This window comes from Cucumis melo, chromosome 9, assembly GCF_025177605.1.
Source record: "Cucumis melo cultivar AY chromosome 9, USDA_Cmelo_AY_1.0, whole genome shotgun sequence".
Lineage (NCBI taxonomy): Eukaryota > Viridiplantae > Streptophyta > Magnoliopsida > Cucurbitales > Cucurbitaceae > Cucumis > Cucumis melo.
Genome location: NC_066865.1, coordinates 11,403,600 through 11,416,164, shown reverse-complemented (window position 1 = coordinate 11,416,164; position 12,565 = coordinate 11,403,600). Strand labels below are relative to the sequence as shown.

At 32.9% G+C, this 12,565-nt stretch overlaps 1 protein-coding gene and 1 long non-coding RNA gene across 4 annotated transcripts; one reads left to right on the top strand and one right to left on the bottom strand.

The window, feature by feature from the left end:
* Positions 1-4,771: 4,771 nt before the first annotated feature.
* Positions 4,772-6,535, bottom strand: LOC103503408 (30S ribosomal protein S13, chloroplastic). 2 transcript variants are annotated; one of them, XM_008467597.3, is made up of 3 exons: positions 6,298-6,535; positions 5,219-5,443; positions 4,772-5,127 (listed from the first exon to the last, which is right to left on the bottom strand). In XM_008467597.3, exons 1-3 carry the CDS (start codon positions 6,406-6,408, stop codon positions 4,960-4,962), a joined length of 504 nt encoding a protein of 167 aa, XP_008465819.1. In that variant the 5' UTR covers positions 6,409-6,535; the 3' UTR covers positions 4,772-4,959. The 2 variants fall into 2 exon arrangements, with proteins under 2 accessions (XP_008465819.1, XP_050945400.1); XM_051089443.1 differs by having other exon boundaries at positions 4,772-5,443; positions 6,298-6,508.
* LOC107992195 (uncharacterized) lies at positions 5,402-10,367 on the top strand. 2 transcript variants are annotated; one of them, XR_001764686.2, is made up of 7 exons: positions 5,402-5,523; positions 5,668-5,758; positions 7,847-7,942; positions 8,038-8,303; positions 8,422-8,494; positions 8,579-8,628; positions 10,099-10,316. It is a non-coding gene; the product is annotated as an uncharacterized LOC107992195 (long non-coding RNA). The 2 variants fall into 2 exon arrangements; XR_007823395.1 differs by lacking the exon at positions 7,847-7,942 and having other exon boundaries at positions 10,099-10,367.
* Positions 10,368-12,565: the final 2,198 nt, after the last annotated feature.

The following is a 12,565-nucleotide window of genomic DNA, read 5'->3' as shown; positions in this document are numbered from 1 at the left end:
TTGGGCTCACTTGTTTGGCAGGTTCGAGCCCATTATTTATTTGACCCAAGTTTTCATCAGGGGCTTGAACTAGGTTGAATATGAGAAAACTTGATTACTCAAATCCAATCAAATTATAATCATCAAAATTTTGTTGTGATGATGTGACACGATTTAATTGTCCAAAATTTATTGTTCAACAGATGTTTCCTTTTTTAGATTCATGCACCAGTATGGGTGGGTGAATCTCCAAAACGATAAGCTGGAACAAAAAATGCAAGTGACCTTGTTCTAGACTTTGACTCTAGTTAATAGGTCAAATTTACTGTGCATTTGGGCATAAGTTTGATTAAAATGTTATATGAAAAAGTTTGGAATGTAACCCAATGTCAATTTTGCAAAGAATTTTGAATTTAATTTTATTTAATTTAAACCATCTGAAATATGGCCAAAAAATAAATTTGAATGAAATTGAATTTTTTTTAATCTACTCTGAGAATTGAGAAAATTGATAAAATTGAAATATTGCCGAATTTAAGTCAAAGTTTTGATTTTTTTTTCATAATCTTCTCATTTGAATTTTTAGCAAAACTTACGCTAGTTGAACTGTCTTCAAAATTAGAATTTGAAAAGTTTTTTTTTTTTTTTTTTTTTTTTTTTTTTTTTTGCTTTTACTTAATTTGAAATGAATTTATGATTTGGAATAAAATTAAAAAGTTTTCCAATAGGAAAAAAAAATGATTGGAGAAATTTTAACAAAGATTTGAGATGTTCTTTTATTTCAATTTTAGGTTTAATTAGGAGGAGAATATGGAAGGGATATGGCTTGAAAACTTTTTTTTTTAACGCTTTATACAAAAAGAAAGTCATTATTTTTCCTTATTTAATTTTTTTGAATAAAGAAATAGAATAAATGAGATTTTTTATTAATAAAGAAACATAATAGGGGAGGGTTATGTATAATACTACCAAATCTAAACCACATGTGTTTGTTGGAAAGGTTGGAGATTTGATTTGCAACCTTCTATCCTCTATCAACTAACAATTCTCATGTTATCTAATTTATTTTTTTTTTATCATTGCTCAGGTGTTTTGGTCCTCTAACGAGTTTTTGCTCATATTTGGGATTTAGGAGAAGAGTTGCCGCACTGGTGATTAATGGAACCATTAATTTCTGTTTTTTGGATTGTTTAAATAATCGACAAAGATAAACTTTGATCACTCTTTTTTTGTTTTTTTTTTTTTTTTTTGACTGGCGGCAAGAAAAGAAATGAGAGAAAGAGAGGAAAAAATGGGAGAAAAAGAGAGGAATGGAAAGATTGAGAGATGGGCGTCGCATGATGGTTGGAGAAAAAAAAGGAGTTTTATTATTTTTTTCTTTTTAAGGAAAGCTTTTTTCCTATCTTTTGTTTTTATTTTTACTTTGTTTTTTTTTCTTTTCAACTATTTCTTTTTTCTCTTGTCTTTTTTAGTTTTTTTTTTTTAAGAATTCTTTCTAATTTTTTATTTTTATTTTATTCTTTTTTACTCCTTTCTTTTTTGTTTTCCTTTTTTCACTTTTCTTTTCATTTTTTTTTAACTTTTATTTAACCATTTTGTTACACATAAACTTTTAAGCTTTTTTTTTTCTTTTGCAATTCTACCCGTTTTCTTTACTCTCAAGTTTTTTTTTTCTAATAATAAATTATCCATCATTTTTTCATAGGAGTGACCCACTCATGGTGTTAAAAGCAAACATGAGGTACTACATGAACATACTTGAGGTTGGAGGGCCACTTGAACAACTTGAGGATGGAGGACTGCTTGAACAAACTTAAGGATGGAGCGCCGCTTGAACAAACTTGAGGATGGAGCGTCGCTTCAACAAACTTGAGCATGGAGAAGTGAGACTACACCAACGTATAAGGATGATCCTATCGACGATGATCCTATCGAATTCAACTGCATTGAAGATGAAGATGATGGTTTTATCGACTTTGACCACATTGAAGATAAAGATGATGATTCTATCGACTTCATCCGCATTGAAGATGAAGATGATGATAGTTTTTGTTGCACAACATTGAAGATGAAGATGATGATCGTTTCTATTGCGCCACATTGAGGATGAAGATGATGATTGTTTCTACTGCACCACATTGAAGATGAAGATGATCATCGTTTCTGCTACGCTGCATTGAAGATGAAGATGACGATCACATTTAAGATGAATATGATGATCGTCTCGGCTGCATTGTATTCAAGATAAAGATGATGATCATCTCAGCTGCACCGAATTGAAAATGAAGATGACGATTGCCTCTGTTGCACTACATTGAAGATGAAGATGACGACTGCATTGAAGTTAAAGATGATGATTTTATAGACTTCAACCGCGCATTGAAGATGAAGATGATGATTCTATTGACTTCGTCCGCATTAAAGATGAAGATGATAACAGTTTCTACTGCGTCATATTAAAGATGAAGATGATGGTCATTTCTGCTGTGCCACATTGAAGATGAAGATGAAGATCGTTTCTGATGTGCTGTATTGGAGATGAAGATTAATTGGCCAAAATTTCTTGTTCAACACTCTCAAATATTGATTTTTTGTTGATTATTTATATGTGAAGGTCCATGACATGTTTTCAATAAAATAGTATCAGAGCTTGATTTTAAAGTTTGAAAAACAGGAATTGTTTTTGCACATGACAAATAACATTTAGTTCCTTTTCAAGTGTCTTGAGTTGCAAAAGAAAATAATAGCAGCTGATATATTCGTATATAAAAACCCTACCTAATTCACAAGATACTTTAGATATTGCTGATGATGGTTATGAAAAAGCATAAAGTGATGCAACTTCAAATCAAGCTTAACAAGAAGTCTTGCAAAATACAATAAAGAAAGACCAAAAAGCTCTCACCATGATTCATTGAGCTATTGATTGATGATCCAAAATTTTAGAAATTTTCTAAAACACTATTGCAAATCAAGAATGATCAAATTTTGGAGAATATTTATAAAGGAGTATGAAAGAGTCTAAATAAATTTCAAATTATATTTAATGATTGTTAGTTGTAGTGAATGAAATAAAGCTCTGTAGTGAGACAATAAATGACGAGCAAATAGTAGAAAAGATACGTTACTTATATTGGATGAAAAATTTAATTTCATTGATGTAGTTATTGAAGAATCAAAAGATTTAAGTACAGTGTTCGTTTATCAACTTATAGGTACTTTTCAAACTCATGGAGTAAAACGTCTCACAATCAAATAATTGAGCTAACCCTTTCGGTCAAAATTGCAGTTGAGAGATAAAAGAAGATAGCCAAAAAGGCCATCAAGGTCAAGAACTTTTGGGATGGAAATGGAAATTTTCCTTTGCGATAAGTTTTTGAAAATATTGGAAAAAAATACTTTAATGCACAATATTTACCGAAATGTAACGAGAAAGCTCAAAAGAAATGTTAATTCAGAAAAAGTAAATTTTAAGCTAAATCTCGCTGCCAGTCTCGTACAAGAAAATTTTGAAAATGTGTGTTAGTTTTTTAAGGTGAGAATTAATTGCACTCGCTATTTCTGACTCATATCTCTTTCATTTTATTGTTATTGAATTGGACGGTGAGATTTTCTTCTTTTTATTTTTTCGTTTTATTTCTATTTCTCTTTCTCTTTCTCAATCCTGTCCATCTTGTTAAGACTAGTTTTTGCAGAAACATCCATAGTCACTTCAAATCTACAACTTCATTTCCCATTTCGCTCACATCTTCTTAGCTTTCTTGTGCCCAATGCACAAACACCCAGTTGCCTACATCTTCTTAAATATTTTTCAAGATTGGGCTGTTCATACAAGTGTGTATGTTTAGGGGTGAGTGCCTAATTTATGCTGCATGAACATGACATTTGAGTTAGAGGGAGAAGCACAAGCTCAATCAAACTATTAGACTACAATAGTTGTTTCAAGAATATCAAATCTGAAAAAGAAAAAAAGTTGGACATTTTACAAATTAAAAGTTAGTTTTGCTTTCTGTGGAGGTTTCTTGCAAAAACCATGATTTTAGAGGACAGTAAAACGAGGAGAAGGGAAGAGAGAAATAGAAAGAGAAAAAAAAAAGTTAAAAGAAAAAAGGAAGAAAAAGAAAAACAAAGTAGAAAATTCCAGCATCTAAGATTCTAATTACAAATAATAATAATAAATTAGTAAGTAATGTCGCTGTTGAATAAATTCTTTGAAATTAATTACAAATTGCCACGTGTAAATAAGTCACCTCATTAGTCAACTAATCATCAAGTTGACTAAATGACATTTAGAAAACATTTTAAACATGGAAGACTAAAATGTTCATTTTTAAACACTTTTAAATCTTACTGACCAAATGAAAACTAAACTCAAACTTTTGAGATTAGTGAAAGATATGAGTTTAGTTTTTTCTAATTTAATAACATATGATGTCGAAAGATTTGAACTCCTGACATCTTGTTACAAAAACAAGCAAAAGACATCTTGTTACAAAAACAAGCAAAAGATATGATGTCAATCTTGTTACAAGAACAAGCGAAAGATATGATGTCAAAATGAGTATCTGAACCAGTTATAGTAAATTAGTATCTTAGAAAATTTGCAGGTGATATTTATTCTGTCTTACTTGCGACCAGGAGCTGTTATGATAGTTTTTTCTAATAACAATCATAAAAGTTCGGTTTCAAGAGAGATTTTGTAAAAATATCAGTATAAACTTTGTATCCATACTTAATTATTTGCTAAGTTGCATAAAGAACTAAATGATCAGTTAAGATAACACCACTCATCTACGGAACATTGAGCATTCGTCAAAGAAGGTGAGGACATCTGTAAAGTAGAATATGGCGCAACAATAACATAACAGGGTGTTTGCAAGAAACTATATTCCCATGAGGAAATTAGACGCAATTCCAGAGTTAAAAAGAATATATCTCAAAGGTTTTAAAAGAGATTTACTCGGTTCAATCGTAAGGACATCAACGAGGAGCCTTCTTCTTGCCTGCAATAGCAACCTTCTTACCCTTCAAGGTTCTGCAGTTGTTTTTCGTTCGCTGCCCTCTGCAAGGCAACCCCTGAATGTGTCGAATCCCTCGGTAACACTGAATTTCTTTCAATCTCCTTATGGCAAGTGCATTGAAACGCCTCTGCAAAACAAACAATTGCATTTGTAAGTATAGAGACAACTAACTCTTGTAATTTTAACAAAAACACACAGGTAGAGAGAGAGTGAGAGACCAGATCTCCTTCAATCATGTACTTGGAAACTTCATCTCTTACAGATTTTAGTTCTTCCTCAGATAAGTCCTTGGTTATCTTATTCTCCAGGTTTAGATCAAAAAGTATTTTCTTAGCATTGTTGCGACCGATACCGTGTATATATTGAAGGGAGTATTGAACTCGCTTGTTGTTCGGTATCTCAACTCCTCCAACACGTACACACTTGATTTGAAGACCACGAACCTGAAGGAAGAAAAATGAGGGACCATTCAGGAAGAACATGAATACTGTCAAATCACCAATCATCCAAATAGCCTCGACTGGTAAGTTATTCTAAAGTTACATGCATCAACACATCATTCTTGGGTATTTGTAGGTCGCACAAGTAGATGAATGTACTATTCCTTTTGTTGTTAATTGGTTTTGAGATTGAACATCTATTAACTGTGATTTGTGATTTGATCAAGAATGGTGAACTCAAAAAGAGATACCATCTTAAGGGAGAATTTCGAAAATCCCACTTCTGAAAATCCGAGGAATCTCACGACCCTAAGATAGGTGAGTTACTTTTCTCACTCATTACCGATGATTTTGAGATGGAATACATGTTATCTAATATCAATCAACTCAAAAACTCCTAAGCTAACGATACAAGGATCAAATAGAAATCCATTAAGATGCAGACACTAATCCACTGAATCTCCTCTTGCAGTCCAATTATATAAATGCTTAATCTTATAATCAATCACGCACAGACAGAGCGAGAGAAACAGAAAGTGGGATAAATATTAAGGATAGTATTATTATAGTTTTGTTTTGGAACCATGAATTTGGTTCCTCCAGAGAATAGCATTGGGGGAAAGGAAATGCTTCATCACATTGTTCAACAAAGATAGAGAATAAATTAGTTCCAAATAGTGATAAAGCGTAGTAGTACACATGCGAAGGGGACGGAGAAGGAACAAGAACTAAGAGAATACAAAAACAAACTTGGAGCGGGGAAAGCCCCTGCACATCCTAAAAAATGCACAAGGAAATGGAAATTGTAGAACCGAAGAAACTGAAAGGAAGAGGGTAAAATTGAAGAGAAAAATTACCTGAGGGTTTGAAATGGGGAAGGAGAGAGTGTTAGATAGAGGATTGGAGTTGCGAGAATTGCAGATAAGGGAGAGTGAAGGAGCCAGTGGGATTGCTAAAGTTTGCGCCATGATGTCCTCTGTTCCAACTTGTCGATCAGCACATTACGAACACAAACTTGGATTATGATTCAACTCAGGCTCCCACCGCTTTCTGCCTTCGGTTTCAATCAATACCTACCTTATCCTCTTCATCCCGCTTCAAGAATATGGATAAAGGCCGGAGCCCCAAACTTAGTCCAATTACATGGGCTTGGCCCAACAAAATTCCCAAGAAAATGTCCATTGCTTTCTACAACTCCCAATGTTTATAAAAGGGATAATCCGAACGGGGACACTTGCAAATATAGCAATTATATTTAAAATAATTAAGTATATAATAACATCTTAAAAAAATTTTAAATATAGTAAAATATGTCAAAATCTATCAATAATAAGATAGACCATGTAGCAAATGTTGATAAACCATAAGAGTCTATCATTATAGACTTTGCTATATTTGTAATTTTTTAAAAATATTGCTACATACTTAATAATTATTCTAAAAATTGCTACATATTATAATTACCCTAAAATTTATGAGTTTGAAAACATTTTATCAAAATATATATTTTTCTCTCGTTGGTGCAAAACAGCACTCTACATTCATACAAACAAAGAAATTTTTAGAGGGTGAGTTGAGAAAGAAAAGGAAACAAATTACAAAAAAAAAAAAAGTTTTTTTTTAATAAAAAGAAATGCTGGCTTTACATACTTATAGCCAAAAGTTGGCAAGAGAGTTAAAATATTACAAAACCTTTAATTATTGGTGTAAGACCATTATATAAAATAACTTGAAAATACCTGTGGAAGTTGAAAAGATTGATACCTTAGTTTGACAACATTTGTCAAAGCATATATATGTCTTTTATTAATGCAAAAATATTGCTATACATTCTTGAAAAAAATTGAGAGAGTGAATTGAGAAAAAAAAATACAGCAAACCGATTAAGAAAAATGAATTAAGATACAAACTAAAAACCTTTACAATTATTGATTGATTAATCTCTAAATTTTATGCACTACCTTCTATTCTTCTATGTGCATATAGATAATTGCTTCATAATGTATATATAGGTAAAGAGGGAGGGAAGTTGAAACCAACTTGGAAAAGGAAGAGTCTTGGTTTTACTTTATTCAATAAGTCTCATCATAAACTCCTCAAATTTAAAATTAAAAAAAAAAACGAAAACAAAAACATTATTGTTTTCAACGTAAAAGAAAATTCCAATAGCAAACCCCATAATTGATATTTAATGCCATTTATTTATTAAAAACATATTATTTTATTGTAAAAAAATATGAATTTTAAAAAGAAAATTACTATAAAACCCAAGTAGTAACCTAGATAATGTATTAAGAAAATGGATGTAATGACGATAAAAATGTTTCTACACGTAGGAGTTTTTATATATAGTATAGATAACCATTCTTATTCTATTTAACTTAACCCTATTGTTTTTGTAAATAGATGGTGAGCAAAAAGCAAACTACATCAACGAGGAAAACAATCAAATCTAAAGGAAAGAAAGAAGAAAAACAAATGAAGAATGAAAAAGAAGTGAAAGTAACAAAATAGAATGTTAATGTCTATCTACATAGTCCTTATCTTTATTTATCTTTGTTTGATTTCTCTATCTTTGTCAATATCTATCTGAATAGCGTTGTGTCGCCGTCGGTCATCCGTGAAACGCCGCCACCAACGTAACCTCAAAAGCCAACCTCCACTTTCCTACAAGCCGAGCAAAGTCGAGTTGTACCTAAGCTGCGAATCCAAGCTGAACGTAGCGAGTCGCGAGCTGCAAGCTGAGCTGAACCGAGCCGAACCGAGTCGCGAGTCGAGCTGCCTCCCGAGCCAAGCTATTTTTCCAAGCCAATCTCCCTGTTTACCGAGCCGCGTATGTCGTTTCTATCCATGCTGAGTCCCGGTGAGTTTTGTTAAGGACAATGTAAGGAGTTCCTAACGTTTTCTATAGCTAATGCGAGTTTAAATATCAGATTAAAACGTTGAACTTATTGGTTGAGTTAACTTTTGATCCCCTGAAGGTGTTAGAGATGTGACGCTCCAGTTTTGGGGTTTTAAGGCAAGTGTAGTTGGAGCCAACTCTCATTTACTTGGGTAAGTCGGTAGATGATGGTTTGGAGCGTTTTGTAATGTGGATTTTGGTGTTGTCATCGTTTAAACTCTTATGTTTGTGTTTAGGTGGATTCGTTTAGACATTGAATCGAACAAGGATTGTAGCTAGACTTCAGGTAAGGGACTTCTACTACTGGACTCAATTTTAGATTGACTCGTATTGACTGATATGAGAATTATAATATAATGATTGTACTGTTTGACTGTTTGTATAAACCAAAAAGTATTGCCAGGTTATGCTTTTGACTAAGTATAAACATCATGACTGCAATGTGTAGTCTAGTTATAATGATGGGTTGTGCCGTTGATTGAGTTTAGATGTTTGGACCGTTATGAGTGGTTTATATATATATATATATATATATATATATATATATATATATATATCATCTATATTGATGGGTTATATTATTGACGGAGTATAAATGACTTGGTTGTTACATGTAGTTTATACATACTTATGGGTTGTACTGTTAATGGAGTAGTGATGTTTGAGCGGTTATGTGTAGTCTGTGCATACGGTCAGGCTGTGCTGTTGATGTAGTTGTATATACTGATGAACTGTGTTGCAGGCTGAACATAGGCGTGATGCATAGTTTACTTATCTTCTTCAAGTTAAGCTGTTAAGGGGGATAAATAGTAACTCAAATGAGGGTTGCACAATAGCGACTGCACTTAAGTGATTGATGTACGTATGCCTAGACACACCACTAGTATGCACTTGGTGACATGATTGTTAGTTGTAGCTTATATATATATATATGTTAATGGGTTGTTTTGCTGATGGAGTATGGACGCTCGGATGTCCCGTGTGATATAGTTATATTGATGGGTCGTGCTGTTAACCGAAATAGTAATGTCGATGGATTATGAAAATCTTGGTGTTATGTATAGTTGGGGTATGTTGTTGGGTTACTTATTATCGAGTTATGTCATGGATGGACTAAGAATTTGGGAACCTCAGGTGTAGATTGTGTATTCGCTGTTGGACTGTGTTATAGACTAAATACGACTGTTATGCATAATATGGACGTTATGCATAACATAGGTTACCTGTAGTTGTGCTAGGGTTTGAACTAAGACGAATTGATTGTCAGGTGTATTTACATAGAGATGATTGATTTGTTGACTGGATTTAGATAAGGTGATGGTATTGCGTGGATTGGATTTATGTATAGCGACTGATGAGACTGTTGACTAAACCTAAACTGTCTGACTAACTAAGCTTATGAACTGAACTGTTAGCTTGAACGATATTGTGATGTGCCTATTGTAGACGGTTAAGTATGGACTGAAGGGTAACAGTTAGCGTCGATTGATATGTGCATCCTTTGGGATCACTCGACTGATATGTGCATCCTTCAGGATCACTCGACTGATATGTGCATCCTTCGGGATCACTCGACTGATACGTGTATCCTTTAGGATCACAAGACTGATTGATGTGTGCGTTCTACGAAACCACTAGACTGTTTATGTAGGATATCCCTTAATAGGAAGCTAATAGTTATTAACCTAAAGGGCCCAGTAGTTGGTGTTTTACTGGGTATATTTTTATATTCACTCTTTACTCTTAACTTTTTCAGGCAAAGGTAACGCGAAGGGCAGACGTGCGAGAGGCAAGAAGGATACATGAAGGCCATATGGACATGTCTAGTTTTTTTATGCTTCTGCTGAACGTATTTATTGTTTCTGTTTCTTTTTACTTATTAAATGGAGTCATGGTTAGAACAATTGTTTTCCTGTCTTGTTTTGATGACTTCATGGATTATGTGTTGGAACTTTTGGAAAGTTATTTAAAATAGGGCCCGAAATTGCTTTTCTTATGTATTTAAGGATTTTAATGAATCGTAAACAAGTCTTTTTATGAGTTTGTGCATTTTACTATGAGTCTAGCAGTAAGGTAATGATCTCAACTTAGTCTGGAAAGTTGGGTCGTTACGTGATCTCTGTTCAACTATATGACTGTCTAACATGCATATTAACTTCAGACTTCTAGCTCCCCCTGAATACATGAGTAAACCTTCTCAATGATGTTTGACTTCAGGCTCCCTCTAAATGGAAGAGTGAATCTCTTTGACAATATCTTCATCTTCTTCTGAAGCTTTATGTGATCTCTCGAATCACTACTATATACGCCTTACTCATCATAATAATCATCTTAGATCAACATACTGATGCCATAAATAAAATATCGCACTACCTTTTCTGTACTTGTAGCTTTTGTAATTAATCTTGCATTCAGTCTTCCGTAGTGAAGTCTTATTCGCAACCATTCAATCACAGTGCTTTTTTTTTTCTCAACACTTTCATATATATATATATTTCTATTTTTATAAGGATATTAATGCAAGATTCCTAAAATAAAGAAGAATCTTTTTATCTTTTAGAAAAAAATTATCTTATCTTTAAAAAGATAATCTCATAATATTTTTTTAGACAAAATCCCAACAAACTCCCATTTTTGTCTAAAAGATGAGATTTCTTTTCTAGTTCAAGTCAACACTTCTCAGAACTGTCTTATGGATCAGATAGCAAGTGAAGATATAGCAGCACGACATATTAACACAATCATCATCAGAGCGTCTTATACAATCAAATCAGCACACACATCACCAACATAACTAACACCATAAACTTCCAACAACAAACTAACTCATACATCAATTCAATTCAATTATTCTTTAAACATCAAGACAGAAGCTTTAAAAACAACGTACTAACTTGCAATAGTTCAAACAAAAACTAACAAAGCAACAACAACTTCAAACAGAAACTTAAAAACACACTTCAGAGAAAGAAAAAAAAAACACACGTTGTGTAACGCCCCAAAATTTGAGGAGCTAAATTTTTATTATCTTAGGTGAATTTGAAATTTTGGACATTATTTTAAATATTGAAGTATTTTACTTCATGGAGATTTGATCCCACTGGATATTTGAAAAATATCTAATTGTCTTAATGTTTGGAATTGATGATTGTTGACCTTAGATTATTATGTATTGGGTACTTAATTAATGGAGTTTAAGGATAAAATAATTATGTTATGAAGGTAATATAATTATTTAATATTTTGGAAAGGGTAAAGGTGATGTGATTTGGAGAGAGGGAGAGTATTGGAATTTAAAGGGAGGATTTGATGGGTTTAAATGAAGAAAGAGAATGAGTGGTTGTTATTTGGAGTAAATTAAGGAAAAAGGATAAAAGAAAATAATAATTATTATATTATTATATTTTTTATTAAAGGGCCATTAGAAAATGTGGAAGACTATTCATCATCTTCCCCAATTAAACCCTAATCCCAAACTCCTCCAACCCTAGCCGCCACTGCCGCCCTCCTCCAGATCGTTGCCGTCGAGCGTCCGTCACAAGCACCCGAGTCGATAGCCGAGCCGGTAACCATCCTTCCAGTCGTGCGTTAGGGAGTCGTCCGAGCCGTCGTCCTCCACCGTGCATGTTCTGTTAGCCACCGCCCCTCCAATCGTTTCCGTCGCCGGCCGCCTGAAGGTTACTGTCTGTCGAGCCGTCTTCGAAGCCAGCCGTGCGGTCGTCGAGCGTCAGCCATAAGAAAATTGAAATTAAGTGTAAATATATATATATATATATATATATATATATATATATATATATATATATTTATATATATATATATATATATATATATTTATATATTAAATAGTTTTATTAAATAAATTAAAGAAAAAAAAGAAAAGAAAGGATAAAAAGAAGAAAAAGAGAAGAAAATTTCATTTTTTTTCTTTTCTTCTTCTTTTTCTCTTCCCTTCACCGCCAAGAATTTTGAAGACATCCAACTTCTATTTTTTTTCTTTCTTCAATTTGCAGAGAACTTCTAAGAGAGAGTTTGGAAGAAGAAGAGGAATTTTACTAGAATTTTGAGGTTGAAGAAGAGGAGGAGAACTCAAGCAAAGTGTATCCATGACTGAATTTTAGTTCATTCTGCACATCACTGGTTTTTAATTCGGTTTGAACTCTTCAAAAGGAATTAAGAGGTGAGATTTATATTTACTGAAAGTTAGCTCATTTTCAAACAAA

What these genes read in the sequence shown, in the direction of transcription:
- LOC103503408 (XM_051089443.1), bottom strand. Translation starts at nt 6,408, where the DNA reads ATGGCGCAAACTTTAGCAATCCCACTGGCTCCTTCACTCTCCCTTATC. An exon ending in TCCCCATTTCAAACCCTCAG is followed by an intron (nt 5,444 to 6,297) that starts GTAATTTTTCTC and finishes TTCTTCCTTCAG; the next exon opens with GTTCGTGGTCTTCAAATCAA.